The sequence below is a fragment of the Rhinopithecus roxellana genome, chromosome 11 (genome assembly GCF_007565055.1).
Source record: "Rhinopithecus roxellana isolate Shanxi Qingling chromosome 11, ASM756505v1, whole genome shotgun sequence".
In the NCBI taxonomy this organism is placed as follows: Eukaryota; Metazoa; Chordata; class Mammalia; order Primates; family Cercopithecidae; genus Rhinopithecus; species Rhinopithecus roxellana.
Genome location: NC_044559.1, coordinates 23,060,108 through 23,078,035, shown reverse-complemented (window position 1 = coordinate 23,078,035; position 17,928 = coordinate 23,060,108). Strand labels below are relative to the sequence as shown.

General features: G+C 50.4%; 2 protein-coding genes across 2 annotated transcripts in view; one reads left to right on the top strand and one right to left on the bottom strand.

Annotated features, from left to right (window-relative positions):
* MFSD13A (major facilitator superfamily domain containing 13A) overlaps positions 1-17,928 on the top strand; it is a 40,117-nt gene that overhangs the window by 62 nt on the left and 22,127 nt on the right. The gene's annotated exons all lie outside the window — the stretch shown is intronic.
* C11H10orf95 (chromosome 11 C10orf95 homolog) lies at positions 12,084-13,322 on the bottom strand. Its single transcript, XM_030940083.1, is given in 2 exon segments — positions 12,084-13,079; positions 13,081-13,322. Coding segments are annotated over 2 exon segments (636 nt in total). The 3' UTR covers positions 12,084-12,685.

Genomic DNA, 17,928 nt, shown 5'->3' with positions numbered 1-17,928 from the left:
AGTGGCGGTCCCTTTCTCTGGATTCGAGCAGGGGTGGGGATGGGGTGCCCCTGAGGCGCAGGCTTGGCTTTCCCTCTCTGGAATAGGCGGCAGCTTTGCCATGTGAGTGAGGGGAGCACCCAGCCCTCAGCTGAACTCTCCAGAAAATGAAAATGTGCTTCAGGGAACTCTTTCTCCTCTACTCCTCTATCCCAGGTACTTTAAACCTTTATTCAGGGTTTTGGGGAGATTTCTGGGGAGCTAGGACTCCTGAGCTGGGCTTCTATCTTGGGGATCCATATCTTGGGGACTCCCTTTAGCTCAGAAAGCCCCTTGGTTTGCAGAGAGATGCCCTTCTCAGTGTGCGTGTTCTGGCTCTTTCCCCAGCCCCTCACCCCGCCAGCCCCACAGCAGGCCCCACCAGGAACACATCTGGGCAGGAAGCGACAGGACTGAGTATGCAGTACCGAGGTCTGGGGATGGATCCCTGCCATGGCCCTGAGACCCCTCCCCTCATAACCTACTCCAATTCCTGTTGGAATTTATGGAACTCCTGTCCATTTCCTTAGCTGTGGGCCGCCATTTTCAGCTCCAAGCTCAGACCCTCCCTGGAATAGGAAATCTCTTACTATCACAGGTTCCTTATGTGGAACAGGCACATACCACCATGCCCGATCTGGGCCTCAACTTACTCATCCTGGAAACGGGAGACAATTCACAGAAGAGACCATGCAAGGGCAGCATCCAGGCTGAAAGAACTTTGGCCACCTGGCACTGAGAACTGAATTCCATAGGCTGTGAGCTCTAGCAAATGCCCTATGGACTCAGTTCTGGTGCCCGGCAGTGCTACACCATCAGTTCCAAGGCCGTGGAGCAGCAAATGGTTCAGGCTCCCAACTTCCCTGCCAGGTGTTTCTGCAGGCCCACATCTTGCCCACTGGCCAAACTTTTAAATAACTTTGACCCGGGCTACTCTTATGCTCAAAGACATCAGGGGCTCTCCCAAATATCTTTACCCTGCCAGAAAGTCTTCTATAGTATGGCCTTCACTTAACTTTCACACCTGATCTTTCATCGCCTCCTGCTCATAACCTGCCACCAGTGAACTCCTGCTGTTCTGGCTCCACACTTCTCACGCTGGTCCCTCCTCAGTGCTTCTGGGGACACCTCTTGCCCGTCACTGTCTGTTGGAATCCTAGTCATTCTTCAAAACCACTCTCAGATGCCTCTTCTTTTTTCCTTTTTTATTTTTTTGAGATGGAGTCTTGTTCTGTGGCCCAGGTTGCTGGACCACAGCAACCTGGTAGTGGTGCAATATCGGCTCACTGCAACCTCCACCTCCCAGGTTTAAGTGATTCTCCTGCCTCAGCCTCCCCGAGTAGCCGAGATTACAGGCATGTGCCAACACCCTGTCTCTACAAAAAATTGAAAACAAGGCTGGGCACGGTGGCTCACGCCTGTAATCCCTGCACTTTGGGAGGCCAAGGCAGGCCTGACTTGAGGTCAGGAGTTTGAGACCAGCCTGACCAACATGGTGAACCCCGTCACTATTAAAAATACAAAAATTGGCTGGGCACAGTGGCTTACACCTGTAATCCCAGCACTTTGGGAGGCCAAGGCGGGTGGATTACCTGAGGTCAGGAGTTCGAGACCAGCCTGGCCAGCATAGCAAAACCCAGTCTACTAAAAATACAAAAATTAGCCAGGCATGGTGGTGTGGGCCTGTAATCTCAGCTACTGGGGAGGCTGAGGCAGGAGAATTGCTTGAACCTGGGAGGTAGAGGTTGCAGTGAGCCGAGATTGCACCTCCGCACTCCAGCCTGGATGACAGAGACTCTGTCTCAAAAAAAATAGGCTGGACTCAGTGGCTTACGCCTGAATCCCAGCACCTTGAGAAGCCGAGGTGGGCAGATCACTTGAGGTCAGGAGTTCGAGGCCAGCCTGGCCAACATGGTGAAACCCCATGTCTACTGAAAATACAAAAATTAGTTGGGCATGGTGGTAGGCACCTGTAATCCCACCTCAGGAGGCTGAGGTGGGAGAATTTTTTTTTTTTTTTTTTTTTTTTTTGAGATGGAGTCTTGGTCTGTCGCCCAGACTGGAGTGCAGCAGTGCATTCTCAGCTCACTGCAACCTCCGCTTCTGGGGTTCAAGTGATTCTCCTGTCTCAGCCTCCCAAGTAGCTGGGATTATAGGCGTACACCACCACACCCGGCTAATTTTTTATTTTTAGTAGAGATGGAGTTTCATCATGTTGGCCAGGCTGCTCTTGAACTCTTGACCTCAGGTGATCCGCCCGCCTTGGCCTCCCAAAGTGCTGGGATTACAGGCGTAAGCCACCATGCCCAGCCAGAAGCCTTTTCCAAGAAGCCTCTATCAACCCCCCAACAGTGCATATGATCTCTCCACACCCCTCTTCATGAGTCCTATAAGGTCTAGTCCAGTGTCCAGCATATAGTAGCTGTTCAATAAATATTCCTTGCATTTTTGTTGAGTGTGTCTCATGTATGAAGAGGCAGTTTGACCTACAGGTTAAGACTGCAATCAGTTAGCCAGGCATGGTGGTGTGTGCCTGTAGTCTCAGTTACTCGGGAGGCTGTGATGGGAGGATGGCTTGAGCCTGAGAGGCAGAGGTGGCAGTGAGCCAAGATCATACCACTGCACTCCAGCCTGGGCCACAGAGCGAGACCCTGTCTCTCTCTCAAAAAAAAAAAAAAAAAAAGATAAGAAAATTACAATCAGGCCGGGCGCGGTGGCTCAAGCCTGTAATCCCAGCACTTTGGGAGGCCGAGACGGGCAGATCACAAGGTCAGGAGATCAAGACCATCCTGGCTAACACAGTGAAACCCCGTCTCTACTAAAAATACAAAAAACTAGCCGGGCGAGGTGGCGGGCGCCTGTAGTCCCAGCTACTCGGGAGGCTGAGGCAGGAGAATGGTGTAAACCCGGGAGGCGGAGCTTGAAGTGAGCTGAGATCCGGCCACTGCACTCCAGCCTGGGCGACAGAGCGAGACTCCGTCTCAACAAAAAAAAAAAAAAAAAAAAAAGAAAATTACAATCAAATTTCCCAAGGACATTCTTGGGTAGTTGTTAACCTCAATGGCCCTCAGTTTTCTCATCTGCAAATGGGAATGATAATTACATCCATGGAATATAATTATATCCACATCAAGGTTTTGTGAAGATTAAATTAAAAGTGTTGATAGTTTCTGTTCAGGGCTTTAGCGTGGTACCTGGCATAGAGCAAATTCTCTTAAGTGTGGGATGTTGTTATGATTCCTATTTTATTCCCTTGAGTAGAATGTGAGCCAGACAAAGGTAAGGTCATTGCGGGGTGGAGGAGGGCTTGAAATCGGTCAGTCAGGGCTTGTTGACTGAGGGGCTCCTGACAAAACGGATTGGGTGACAGGTAAGGCTGGGGCAGGGCCAGGAGTAGGAGGCCATCAGGTCAGGGCTTGGAGTCCCAGGCCCCGCTGGGAGCTGAGAATCCTGGATTCCTGCCTGCAGTGTGAGCTCGGGTGGAACACTCCTCGATGGCTCTGGTTTCCCAGCATAATGTAAATTGAAGAGATCGAACCAGATGAACAACAAGGTCCCTGGCAGCCCAGATGTTTTATGAGTTCTGGGCTTCTAAGTTAACCTCAAAGAAAAGATAAAATAAGGAAACCTCTGTGCTTCCTCCAGGGCTCACATCCACAGGGCCTGGAGTGAAATGGGATGCTGGACTCAGTGACTGGTAGCACCTCCTTCAAAAAGCCTGCAGTCAGGGGCCCTCCTCCCTCACTGGGGCTGGGGCTAGGGGTAAACTGTGTGCAGTCCAGGGGCACTTCCAGAGAATGCCCCAGGGAGCAATGACTAAGAGAATGCAGATCCTCAGAGATGGGGGACATTGAGAGACTTCAAGACCCAAGAGGACAGACAGGGAAGTGAATACACAACACATCTTATGCTGGAGTGGGACTGATTTATTTGAAGCCTGCATTGTTTCAAAACAGGATTTGAGAATGCTTACCAGCATGCACACAATTCTCCAACATTAAAAAGTAAAATCAGGCTGGGTGCGGTGGCTCATGCCTCTAATCTCAGCAATCTGGGAGGCCAAGGTGGGCGGATGACCTAAAGTCAGGAGTTCGAGACCAGCCTAGCCAACATGGTGAAATCCCAGCTCTACTAAAAATACAGAAACAAAAATTAGCCAGGAGTGGTGGCAGGTGCCTGTAATCCCAGCTACCTGGGAGGCTGAGGCAAGAGAATCATTTGTACCTGGGAGGCAGAGGTTGCAGTGAGCCAAGATCATGCCACTGCACTCCAGCCTGGGCAACAGAATGAGACTACGTCTCAAAAATAATAATAATAAAATAAAAAGTAAAATCAAAGCCAGGTGCATTGGTGAGGGTTTGTATTCCCAGCTATTCAGGAGCCTGAGGCAGAAGGATCACTTGAGCCCAAGAGTGTGAGGCTACAGGGAGCAGTAATTGCATCATTGCACTTGAACCTGGACTACAGAGCAAGACCTGTCTCAAAATAAATAAATAAAAATAAATAAATAATTTTGAAAAAGTAATGTTAGCACTATGTAAAAAAGAGGTTTAAAATGTTAGCACTATGTAAAAAAGAGGTTTAAAAAATAAACTCAGCCAGGCGTGGTGGCTCACGCCTGTAATCCCAGTACTTTGGGAGGCTGAGGCGGGCGGGGCATGAGGTCAGGAGATCAAGACCATCCTGGCCAACAAGGCGAACCCTGTCTCTACTAAAAACACAAAAATGAGCCAGTAGTGCCAGTGCACGCCTGTAGTCCCAGCTACTTGGGAGGCTGAGGCAGCAGGATTGCTTGAACCCAGGAGGCAGAGGTTGCAGTGAACCAAGATCACGCCACTGCACTCCAGCCTGGGCAACAGAGAGAGACTCTGTCTCAAAAACAAAACAAAACAAAACAAAACAAAAAAAAAAACCTCACTGGCCAAGTGCAGTGGCTTACGCCTGTAATCCCAGCACTTTGGGAGTCCAAAGCAAGTGGATCACTTGAGTCAAGGAGTTCCTTTGAGACCAGGCTGGGCAACATGGCGAAACCCTGTCTCTACTAAAAATATAAAAACTTAGCTGGGTGTAGTGGCACACGCCTGTAGTCATAGCTACCAGGGAAGCTGAGGTGAGAGGATCGATTGAGCCCAAAAGGTTGAGGCTGCAGTGAGCCATGATTCTGCCATTGCACTCCAGCCTTGGGCAACAGAGTGAAACCGTCTCAAGGGGATTAAAAAAAAAATAAAGCTCATTGGCTGGGTCCCAGTACGATGACTCATACGTGTTATCACAATGCTTTAGGAGGCTGAAATGGGAGGATCCTTTAAGACCACCCTAGCAACATCTCCTAGACCCTGTCTCTACAAAAAATTAAAAACAAGGCTGGGCACGGTGGCTCTCGCCTGTAATCCCTGCACTTTGGGAGGCCAAGGCAGGCCTGACTTGAGGTCAGGAGTTTGAGACCAGCCTGACCAACATGGTGAAACCCCGTCACTACTAAAAATACAAAAATTGGCTGGGCACAGTGGCTTACGCCTGTAATCCCAGCACTTTGGGAGGCCAAGGCGGGTGGATTACCTGAGGTCAGGAGTTCGAGACCAGCCTGGCCAGCATAGCAAAACCCAGTCTACTAAAAATACAAAAATTAGCCAGGCATGGTGGTGTGGGCCTGTAATCTCAGCTACTGGGGAGGCTGAGGCAGGAGAATTGCTTGAACCTGGGAGGTGGAGGTTGCAGTGAGCCAAGATTGCACCTCCGCACCCCAGCCTGGGTGGCAGAGACTCTGTCTTAAAAAAATAGGCTGGACTTAGTGGTTCACGCCTGAATCCCAGCACCTTGAGAAGCTGAGGTGAGCAGATCACTTGAGGTCAGGAGTTCGAGGCCAGCCTGGCCAACACGGTGAAACCCCGTGTCTACTGAAAATACAAAAATTAGCTGGGCATGGTGGTGGGCACCTGTAATCCCACCTACTCAGGAGGCTGAGGTGGGAGAATTGCTTGAATCCAGGAGATGGAGGTTGCAGCGAGCCGAGATGGCACCACTGCACTCCAGCCTGGGTGACAGAGTGAGACTCTGTCTCAATAAAATAAATAAATAACAAATTAGCTGGGCACGGTGGTACACACCTGTGATCCCAGCAACTCAGGAGTCTGAGGTGGGAGGATCACTTATGCCCAGGAGGTCGAGGCTGCAAAGCTATATCAAATCACTGCAGTCTAGCCTGGGCAACAGATCAAGACCCAGTCTCTAAAAAAAAAAAGGGGGGGCCGGGCATGGTGGCTTACGCCTCTAATCCCAGCACTTTGGGAGGCTGAGGTGGGCAGATCACCTGAGGTCGGGAGTTCGAGACCAGCCTGACCAACATGGAGAAACACCATCTCTACTAAAAATACAAAAAATTAGCCAGGCGTGGTGGCGCATGCCTGTAATCCCAGCTACTCGGGAGGCTGAGGCAGGAGAATTGTTTGAATCTGGGAGGCAGAGGTTGCGGTAAGCCGAGATCACACCATTGCACACCGGCCTAGGCAACAAGAACGAAACTCTGTCTCAAGAAAAAAAAATACTATATATGTATGTCACTGTCACTGACATTATTTATTTCTTTAGAGAGATTTATAGAGTTTTGCTATGTTGCCCCGGCTTGGCCTCCTGGACTCAAGGGGTTCTCCTGCCTCAGCCTCACAGTAGCTGGAGTACATACAAGCACCACAGTGCTTGGTCTCTATTATTTTTACAATGAAAGATAAGAAAGGGCTGGGCATCAGCACTTTGGGAGGCCGAGGTGGGCGGATCATGAGGTCAGGAGATTGAGACCATCCTGGCTAACACGGTGAAACCCTGTCTCTACTAAAATACAAAAAATTAGCCGGGCATGGTGGCAGGCACCTGTAGTCCCAGCTACTCAGGAGGCTGAGGCAGGAGAATGGCGTGAACCCAGGAGGCAGAGCTTGTAGTGAGCCGAGATTGTGCCCCTGGACTCCAGCCTGGGCAACAGAGCTAGACTCCGTATAAAGAAGAAAGAAAGAAAGAAAGGAAAGAAAGGAAAGAAGAAGGAAAGAAAGGAAAGGAAGAAAGAGCTGGTTATGATCTTTTCCCCATGGCTGAGCATAATCTGTAGTTCTTATTCAAATCTTGCTACTTGTCCCAGTAATGTCCTTCGTAACAGGTTTTATTTTGGTTCAGGATCCAATCCAGGATTATGTATTGCATTTAGTTTTCATGCCTTTTTAGCCTCCTTTGGATCTGAGACATTTTCTGAAGTTCACATAGTCTTTTTTTTGAGACAGGGTCTCACTTTGTCACTCAGGCTGGCATGCAGTGGCATGATCACAGCTCACTGCTGCCTGTACCTGCCAGGCTCAAGCAATCCTCCCACCTCAGCCTCACGAGTAGTTGGGACCACAGGTGCACACCACCATGCCCGGCTAATTTTTGTATTGTTTGTAGAGATGAGGGTTTTCTGTTTCCTAGGCTGTCCTCAAACTCTGCGGTTCAAGCGATCCACCCAGGTAGGCCTCCTAAAGTGATGAAATTACAGGTTTGAGCCACTGTGCTGGGCTGGTGTCCATAGTCATTTATGATATTGCTATTTTTGAACAATACAGACAAGTGGGATCATCTCTCCGTTTAGGTTTATCTGAGGTTTCCTCATGACTGCATTACTGCTGAACTGATGTGTTGTTTAACATAGAAAGCTTATGATATTGACTTGTCCCCTTTAATGATAATGCCAACTTGTTTCATCCTGCTGAACCCACAGTTGGAATCACCCCAAAAGCCTTAGCAGGAGAGTTTCCTCATGGGAGTGCCCCAAACCTTTTCCAGATGGGGCCAGTTGGGATTCCAAAGAAAGTAGCACTTAGCATTAAATAAACACCAGGGTGATCAGTCCAAAGCATTTATTTATTTATTTAGACAGGGTCTTGCTCGCTCTGTTGCCCAGGATGGAGTGCAGTGACACAATCATAGTTCACTGCAACCTCAATCTCTTGGGCTCAAGCAATCCTCCCACCTCAGTCTCCCAAGTAGCTGGGACTACAGGGGCACACCCCCACGCCCAGCTAATTTTTTTTTTTTTTTTTTTAGTAGAGATTGGTCTTGCTATGTTGCCCAGGCTGGTCTCGAACTACTGACCTCATGCCATCCTCCTGCCTCAGCCTCCCAAAGAGCTAGGATCACAGATGTGAGCTGCCACGGTCAGCCAGTCCAAAGCATTTATTAGGGAACCTTACATATGGAGTGCTACAGCAATCCTCACGACAGACAGCAAGAGAAAAGGGGTGATCCCCTAGGTATATCCAAGCAAAGTGGTCAGGGGATAGAGTTTATGTGAGTGTTTAAGGCATTTGGCGCAGGGCTGGGGCTTGTTTCTTTCAGTGTTTTGGCAACAACCTAGATACTTTTATCAGTGCCAGGAAATGTTCAAGACCCCAGTGTGGGTTCAAGCCTTCAGGGTAAAACATGTTGGGTCACAGAGGGGTCAAAAGGACTCTGTGATCTTTGGGTTCAAGAAACAGAAATAGGGGACAGACATTGGGGGACCCTAAGCTTTGATAACTTAGTTAAGGCAGTATACACCAGTTTTCCCTATTATACGACTAGCTTACTCTTTTTCGCTTTGTAATTAATAAATATCTTATTGGAACATATTTTGAAACTAAACTAAATATCCTGTTTTTATTCAAATTTGTACTCATTAGTTTTATAATCCATGAGTAACCTGAATCAACTTAGTATCACCTGAATCAATATTTGGAACATATTTTATAACTTTAACTCCTTAGAGCTTTTGCACCCACCATACCCTCTGCCTGGCTTCACCCTCACCCTTCTCTGCATGGCTAACTTTGCATTCTTTAGATCTCAGTTTAAATGTCACCTCCTCAAAGAGGCCATCCCTGATTATCTTATTCTAAAGTAAGTTCTGACACTTAATTATTAAATAAAAAATAAAAATAGAACAGGTGTGATGGCTTACACCTGTAATCCCACCACTTTGGGAGGCCGAGGCAGGTGGATCACCTGAGGTCAGCAGTTTGAGACCAGTCTGGCCAACATGGTGAAACCCTGTCTCTACTAAAAATACAAAAATTAGCTGGGCGTGGTGGCACACACCCATAATCTCAGCTACTTGGGAGGCTGCGGCAGGAGAATCGCTTGAACCGGGGAGGTGGAGGTTGCAGTGAACTGAGATTGCCCCACTGCACTCCCACCTGGGTGACGGAGCGAGACTCTGTCTCAAAAAAAAATAAAATAAAATAAAAAATAAAAATAAAGGCCAGGCGCAGTGGCTCACACCTGTAATCCCAGCACTTTGGGAGGCCAAGTTGGGCAGATCACGAGGTCAGGAGAGTGAGACCATCCTGGCTAACAACGGTGAAACCCCGTTTCTACTAAAAATACAAAAACAAAATTAGCTGGGCATGGTGGTGGGCGCCTGTAGTCCCAGCTACTTGGGAGGCTGAGGCTGGAGAATGGTGTGAACCCGGAAGGCGGAGCTTGCAGTGAGCCTAGATGGCACCACTGCAGTCCAGCCTGGGCGACAGAGCGAGAGAGACTCCATAAATAAATAAATAAATAAATAAATAAATAAATAAATAAAATAAAATGTGACAGGCAAAACAGTGCAACTCTTCTTATATAATTAATACTATGTGCGGCCAGGCATGGTGGCTCACGCCTGTAATCCCAGCACTTTGGGAAGCCGAGGCAGGTGGATCACTTGAGGTCAGCGGTTCAAGACCAGCCTGACCAACATGGTGAAACCCCATCTCCACTAAAAATACAAAAAAATTAGCCAGGCATGGTGGCGTGTGCCTCTAATCCCAGCTACTTAGGAGGCTGAAGCAGGAGAATTGCTTGGACCCAGGAGGCAGAGGTTGCAGTGAGGTGAGATTGCGCCCACTGCACTCCAGCAGCCTGGGTGACAAGAGTGAAACTCTGTCTAAAATACAGATATAACACATATAAAATACATTTTGTGCGTAGAAAAATAGTAGATCGGACCTCGATGATCATTAAGGGGTGTGGGAAATCAGAAAAGACTTTAACTTCCAATATCACATATTTCTGTATTGCAAACTATGTTTAAAACAAACACTGGCCAGGTGTGGTGGCTCACGCCTGTAATCCCAGCACTTTGGGAGGCCGAGGCAGGCAGATCACAAGGTCAGGAGTTCAAGACCAGCCTGGCCAAGATGGTGAAACCCTGTCTATACTAAAAATATAAAAAAATTTGCTGGGCATGGTGGCACGCGCCTGTAATCCCAGCTACTTGGGAGGCTGAGGCAGGAGAATCGCTCGAACCGGGAGGTGGAGGTTGCAGTGAGCTGTGATCATGCCACTGCACTGCAGCCTGGGTGACAGAGTGAGACTCTGTTTCCAAAAAAAAAGAAAAAAAAAAAAAAAAGACACAAAGCAAATTTGACTCTGAGCTCCTTGGAAACCAGGACCAAAAGAAAAGTATGATCAGTAATGAGATCCTTAGTGCTTAAAAGATAAAAGCAAACCACTGATCAGAAGAAACACCTTTCCAAGGTCTGAGGTTTGGGAGAATTTCTCCAAGAAGTTCATAAATACAGCAGTGCCCAATCAGCTGGCCTACAGCTTCAATAACTCACCTGTGTATACCCAGGTAACTATCGGTCAGCTGCAAATGGAAGTTCAGTAAAAGAAATTCCACAGCCGGGCGCGGTGGCTCAAGCCTGTAATCCCAGCACTTTGGGAGGCCGAGACGGGCGGATCACGAGGTCAGGAGATCGAGACCATCCTGGCTAACACGGTGAAACCCCGTCTCTACTAAAAAATACAAAAAACTAGCCGGGTGAGGTGGCGGGCGCCTGTAGTCCCAGCTACTCGGAGGCTGAGGCAGGAGAATGGCATAAACCTGGGAGGCGTAGCTTGCAGTGAGCTGAGAACCGGCCACTGGACTCCAGCCCGGGCGACAGAGCGAGACTCCGTCTCAAAAAAAAAAAAAAAAAAAAAAAAGAAATTCCACAAGGAACCAAATTTCTACAGCTGGGCCTCAGATCTGGCTAGATCCTAGTTAAAATTGGCTATGTGGCCTAACACTCCAGCAAACTCCTAGAATAATGCAAATCTCAGCCTATTAAGAATTAATGATTGCCGGGCGCGGTGGCTCAAGCCTGTAATCCCAGCACTTTGGGAGGCCGAGACGGGCGGATCACGAGGTCAGGAGATCGAGACCATCCTGGCTAACACGGTGAAACCCCGTCTCTACTAAAAATACAAAAAAACTAGCCGGGCGAGGTGGCGGGGCCTGTAGTCCCAGCTACCCGGGAGGCTGAGGCAGGAGAATGCCGTGAACTCGGGAGGCGGAGCTTGCAGTGAGCTGAGATCCGGCCACAGCACTCCCGCCTGGGTGACAGAGCGAGACTCCGTCTCAAAAAAAAAAAAAAAAAAAAAAAAAAGAATTAATGATTATTAGCAAGAATTGGGAGACAAGAAGAGACATTCATCTTAACTTCCAATTAGGCTGGGTTACTTACTTTTACGCCTCTTTTACTGATGAAGAAACTGAGAGAGAGCCTTAAGTTACACAGGTGGAAAATGTCAGAGCCAGCCCTAAACCCAGGTCTTAGACATCCGTTCCCTAGTCATGCCTACCACTCTTCAAAAATAGAGCTTATGCCCTCAGCATCTCGGCGGGTGGTGGGCCAAAGGACTAAGGAGTTAGAAGGTGCTGGCGTGCACACTTGGAGGCAGATGGTGAAGAGGGGAGTTGGGCCCAGAGATCAGGCACATGCTTTCTCCAGAGGGCCAGTTCAACTTCATGCCCCTCCACCCTACCTTCTTGTACCTCAGGGTGGGCGGTAAGACTCCCATTAAACAGATAAACAGATGGAGAAACACCACCCCAAAACATAACAATGATTCCGCAGTGTATACTTGACTTCGCTCATTTATTCACTTTTTTTTTTTTGAGACAGGGTTTCAGTCACCCAGGCTGGAGTGCAGTGGCGCGTTCACGGCTCCTTGCAGCCTCCTGGGCTCAGGTGATCCTCCCATCTCCGCCTCCCGAGTAGGTGGGCGCGTGCCACCACACCCGGCTAATTTTTGTAGAGACAGGGTTTTGCCATGATGCCCAGGCTGGTCTCCAACTCCTGGGCTCAAGCGATCCGCCCACCTCGGCCTTCCACAGTGCTGGGATTCCAGGCGTGAGCCACCGCGCCCGGCCTATTTACTTTTCTACTAAGCTGGGGATCACCGTCGCCCCTCGGCCTGGCAAGAAGGGCGGGGGTAGGGGAGCGGTGGGAAAGGGGGGTGGGCTTTGACTCTGATAGAAGGAAAAGAGGAAGGGAAAGTTGGGGCTTACTGCAGCGCAGGCTCCTTAGGAGAAGGTGGGGAGAAGGAGGGAGGTCCAGGCCCTTCTTCCATCCCACGTCCTCCACTTCCCAAGGTGCAAGAGGGAAAGAGGTACAGAACACCCAGAGGTGTCCTTGATTCCGTCTTGCCCTTGCCCTTCCCCCACAGTCCAGCAATAAGGCGAGAGAAACAAGTGCAGGAAGCGGGCAGGCAGTCATGGGAAAGGCCAAAAAGACAGGTGAGCGACGCGCCCGCCTCCCGCGCGCAGGTGAGCGCTCCTTTCTGCCTGGTGGGAGGGACAGACACACGGAAGAGCCGCGCGCGCGTGCACGCGGGCCGGTCGCAAGGCCTTGCGGCGCCTTCAGCTCAGTCCCTTGCTCTTCCAGGGGCGGCCGCGCTCTGCGGCTTCCTGGGCTGGGCCTCTGTTGCCACTATCGCCGTTGTCGGGCCGGCGCCGCACACGCCACTCCGCGCAGCGGTCGCGCTCGCTCACGCGCGGCGTCGCCTGCAGCAGAAACCGGCCGCGGCGCTGGGTGACGCGCACGTCGGCGCGGGGGTAGGTGCCGTACGCGCGCCGCAGCTCCCGGCGCACGAAGTCCGGAAGCTGTAGAGGCTGACCCTGCGCGCGTTCCACGCGTCCCCAGCGCTGCTCGGCTTGCAGGCTCCCGCCCTCATGCCACGGCTCCCAGCTCTCGGCCGCCGGCGCGGGCGCCTGCAGCGACAGTCCCGAGATGCCGCCGGCGGGGCAGGGCCGCGGTGTAGGCCGGAGGGCAGGCCCACTAGGGCGGCGCGGCCTCGGGTGGCGCGGCCGGGCAGTAGAAAAGGTGGTATTCCCGAGGGGCCGCCCACTCGCCCGCGTGCAGACTCCTTGGCCGGTTGTGGAAGCTGTGGGCCTGGATTGGGGGCAGTAGCAGAGGGGCGGCCAGGTTGGTGCAGGTGAGCGGCTGCGGCGGCGGCCAGACGCCCTGCCTGGGCGGCAGCCAGCTGTACGCATACATAGTCGGCCCCCCAGGCGGCTGCTGTTCTTACTGTGGGGCGGAGGGAGGGGTGTGCGGACAGACTTTCTGCTTAACCGCCTCCTGTCCCTGTGGCCCGGTTCCCCAGGACGCCGGTTCATGGCTTTGGGGGAACTCATCCCAAATCGGACATTCAGCTCCCCACCTCGCCTCTTGTCCCAAGGTCGGGCAGAGCCCCACGCTCCCGGCAGACAATAAGGAGCCTTTTCTTTCTTTTTTTTTTTTGAGACGGAGTCTCGCTGTGTCGCCCAGGCTGGAGTGCAGTGGCGCGATCTCGGCTCACTGCAAGCTCCGCCTCCCGGGTTCCCGCCATTCTCCCGCCTCAGCCTCCGAGTAGCTGGGACTACAGGCGCCCGCCACCACGCCCGGCTAGTTTTTTTTTTTTTGTATTTTTAGTAGAGACGGGGTTTCACCATGTTAGCCAGGAGGGTCTCGATCTCCTGACCTCGTGATCCACCCGTCTCGGCCTCCCAAAGTTCTGGGATTACAGACTTGAGTCACCGCGCCCGGCCAATAAGGAGCCTTTTCAAGCCCTCGGCCCGAATGCTCTTCCCAGTGACTCCCCACTCACTTGTCTCCTTCAGCCTTGGGGAGCCAGCGGGATCCAGAGCGGGGCTCCTCTCCGCACTTTGTAGCTGCGTTGCTCTGCTCCATGCCCTGCCTCAGCCACTCCTGGTTACCAGGCGAAAGCAAACACCTTGGGCTGGCCAGGAGCCACCAGCGTCTGTCTACACCTGGGTGAACCGTACTGGTACTGGTCATAGTGGCCCCAACCTAGAGGCAGAGGCCTGAGGTCAAGGATGCCCTCCCTACAGTATCACTGATGGCTTTCTACAACCTCCTAGCACCTGCAGGTGGATTGGGTTACCCTCACATTTGAGTGACACTCCTGCACACCAGACACTGAATCAAGTTGTCTGGGAGCATCTAACTGCAAGTTATGTCAACTCGGGGAAGGGGGTGCTGATATTATCTCTGCTTTCCATAGCAAAAAAGCTGCTTGCCTCAGAGTTGGTGTCCAGTGTATTCAGTGAGTGGAGCTTATGTAGGTTAAATAACTCATCCCAACTCACACAGCTGGCTATAGTAAGGGCAAAATTCAACCCCGAGTCTCAAGACTCATGCTCACAATGCTGGTCTTATTGCCCACCTATGTTGGGGCTTCTGGCAGACTGTCTCAGAGTCCTCCCACTCTAGAATGTTAGATAGGCACTTCAATTGTTTTTTTTGTTTGTTTTTTTTTTTTTTTTTTTTTTTTTTTTTAGATGGGGTCTTGCTCTGTTGTCTAGGCTGGAGTGCAGTGGCGTGATCTCAGCTCACTGCAGCCACCGTCTACCAGGTTCAAGCTATTCTACCGCCTCAGCCTCCCAATCCCAAGTAGCTGGGATTACAAGTGCACCACCACCCCCCCGCTAATTTTTGTATTTTTAGTAGAGTCAGGTTTTCACCAAGTTGGCCAGGCTGGTCTGAACTGACCTCAGGTAATCCACTCTCCTTGGCCTCCCAAAGTGCTGGGATTACAGGTGTGAGCTATCATGCCCGGCTGCTTTAAATTATTTTCTTTCTTTTTCTTTTTTTTTTTTTTTGAGACAGAATCTTGCTCTGTCGCACAGGCTGGAGTGCAGTGGCACGATCTTGGCTCACTGCAAACTCCGCCTCCCAGGTTCAAGCGATTCTTCTGCCTCAGCCTCCCAAGTAGCTGGGACTACGTGTGTGCGCCACCACACCTGGCTAATTTTTGTATTTTTTAGTAGAGATGGGGTTTCACCATATTGGCCAGGCTGGTCTTGAACTCCCAACTCCATGATCCGCCCACCTTGGCCTTCCAAAGTTTTGGGATTACAGGCATGAGCTATTGTACCTGGCCTACTTTAAATTCTTAATAGCTATGTGAAGTGCATAGTGATGTCATTCTCGTTTAGTAGATAAGGAACCAGAGGCTCAGAGAAGTTTGGCCACTGTCCCAGGTTCATACAGCCTGTAAGTACCACAGTGGCATTTGAACCCATTCCAACTGATGCCAAAGCCCAGAAACCATTTTAATGAAGCCAAGAAGATTGCTTCATCCAGATGGGGTGAGCCCTGTCTGAGTTCCAGTCCCTTCTGGTGTGGGTCACAACCCCTGCACCTCTTCCTTTTCCATTGGGGAGAGTGGTAGTTACGAATGATTAAAACTGAAACCTTCTCCCAGCTGCAGGGCTGCCATGTTGCCACACTTTCCTTCCCCATCTCCTTTCGACTGAAGCAGCATCAGCAGCAGCCCTGACAGAAAGGTTCTTCTGGGTTCTCAGTATCCCTCAAAACTCAGCTACCCTCTGGTGGTAGCCACCCTTTGGTGACTCACCCTGGTGATGTCATGCTATTCGTGACTGAGCCACTGCTCCAAGTCTTAATTTGGGCCAGTCCTTTTGAGGGCAGGTGCTGGAGCTGGGCAGTGGATGGAAAAAGGGGGCCTAGTTAGGGTTTCATTTGGACTCTAACACTGTGATAGAACCCCAGATTCAGGCTGGTGAACCTGATGCACAGCTAAGGCCAAGCAGTGGGAGACAGAGAAAGGTTTATTTGATTTGGCCAAAGTCAGAAGGCGGGAGAGCAAATCTCTCAAATCCCTCTTAACAGAAAGAAGCAGCAGGGTGGCTTACACCTGTAATCCTAGCACTTTTGGAGGATGAGGCAGGCAGATTGCTAGAGCTCAGGAGTTTGAGATCAGCCTGGGCAACATGGTAAAACCCCGGCTCTACAAAAAAAAAAAAAAAATTAAGCAGGAGTGGCATGTGCCTGTAGTTCCAGTTACCTGGGGAGCTGAGGCAGAAGGATCGCTTGAACCCGGGAGGTCAAGCCTGCAGTGAGCTGTGTTCACACCACTGCACACCAGCCTGGGTGACAGACTGAGAGCCTGTCTCAAAAAGCAGCAGGGAGTTTTTATGCGACTAAGGAGTGACGGAGGTGGCATTTCAGGGAACCCAGGGTAAAATTCTGTGTTTCTTCAGTCTCAGATAACCCCTTGAGCCACCAGACTTGTGGGCATCAGCAGCTGGTCACAATGTCCTTCAAGGCATTCATTCCTTCTGCAATTTTTTTTTTTTTTTTTGAGACGGAGTTTTGCTCTTTTTGCCCAGGCTGGAGTGCAATGGTGGGATTTCGGCTCACTGCGACTTCCGCCTCCCGGGTTCAAGACATTCTCTTACCTCAGCCTCCCAAGTAGCTGGGATTACAGGCATGCACCACCACGGCCGGCTAATTTTTTGTATTTTTAGTAGAGACAGGGTTTCACCATATTGGTCAGCTGGTCTTGAACTCCAGACCTTGGGTGATTCACCCCCCTCAGCCTTCCAAAGTGCTGGGATCACAGGTGTGAGCCACTGCGCCCGGCCTGCAATTTTTTTTCATGACTCTGAAGTTATCTCCTGCTTGACCAAGAAACAGCACATCAGCAGTTTATATTGTGGGAACAAGGAATACTGGGCAAAAAGTGAGTGGTTAGCATGTGCAAGCAAGCATGGGCCTGATCAGAATTTTTTTTCTTTTTTTTTTTCTTTTTGACAAGCTCTCATTCTGTCACCCAGGCTGGAGTGCAGTGGCATGACCAGGGCTCACCGCAGCCTTGAGTGGGCTCAAGTGATCCTCCTACCTCAGCCTCCTGAGTAGCTGGGATCACAGGTGTGCACCACCACACTCGACTAATTTTTGTAGAGATGAGATCCCACTATGTTACGCAGGCTGGTCTTGAACTCCTGGGCTCAGGTGATCATCCTGCCTTGGCCTTCCAAAGTACTGGAATTATAGGCTTGAGCCACCATGCCTGGCCTGTGATCAGAATTCTCATTTTGTTAGTCACTAAAAATGCTGGGGGGCATTCCACTCTCCATTATGTGATTAGTTCACATTGCGTGCCTGTATCAAAATATCATATGTACCCCACAAATATATACAAAAAACTTTACTTTTTTTTTTTTTTGAAATGGAGTCTTACTCTGTTGCCAGGCTGAAGTGCAGTGGCGCGATCTCAGCTCACTGCAATCTCCATCTCCAGGGTTCAAGCGATTCTGCTGCCTCAGCCCCCCGAGTAGCTGGGATTACAGGCGCGCGCCACCACGCCCGGCTAATTTTTGTATTTTTATTAGAGACAGGGTTTCCCCATGTCGGCCACGCTGGTCTCGAACTCCTGACCTCAGGTGATCCACCCGCCTCGGCCTTCCAAAGTGCTGGGATTATAGGCATGAGCCACAGCGCCTGGCAAAATTTTAAGTATTGATTGCTCAGGAAAAAAAATTAAAATGCTGGGATGCTGAAATCTCAAGGGCCCCATTACAACACTCCTTAGGAGCCTCACCCTGTCTGCTCTAAGGACTGGTCCCAGAATGAGAGAATTTAAAAGACATCCCCCCACAAAGATGTTCATAATGTCACCCTGGAAACCTGTGAATATGTTATATTATGTGACAAGGGAGAATTAAGGTCACAGATGGCAGTAAGGTTGCAAATGAGCTGACCTTAAGATAAGGAGATGATCCTGGGTTATCTGGGTGGACCCAATGTAATCACAAGGGTCTTTAACTGTGGAATAGTGAGGTGGCAGAATCAGAGT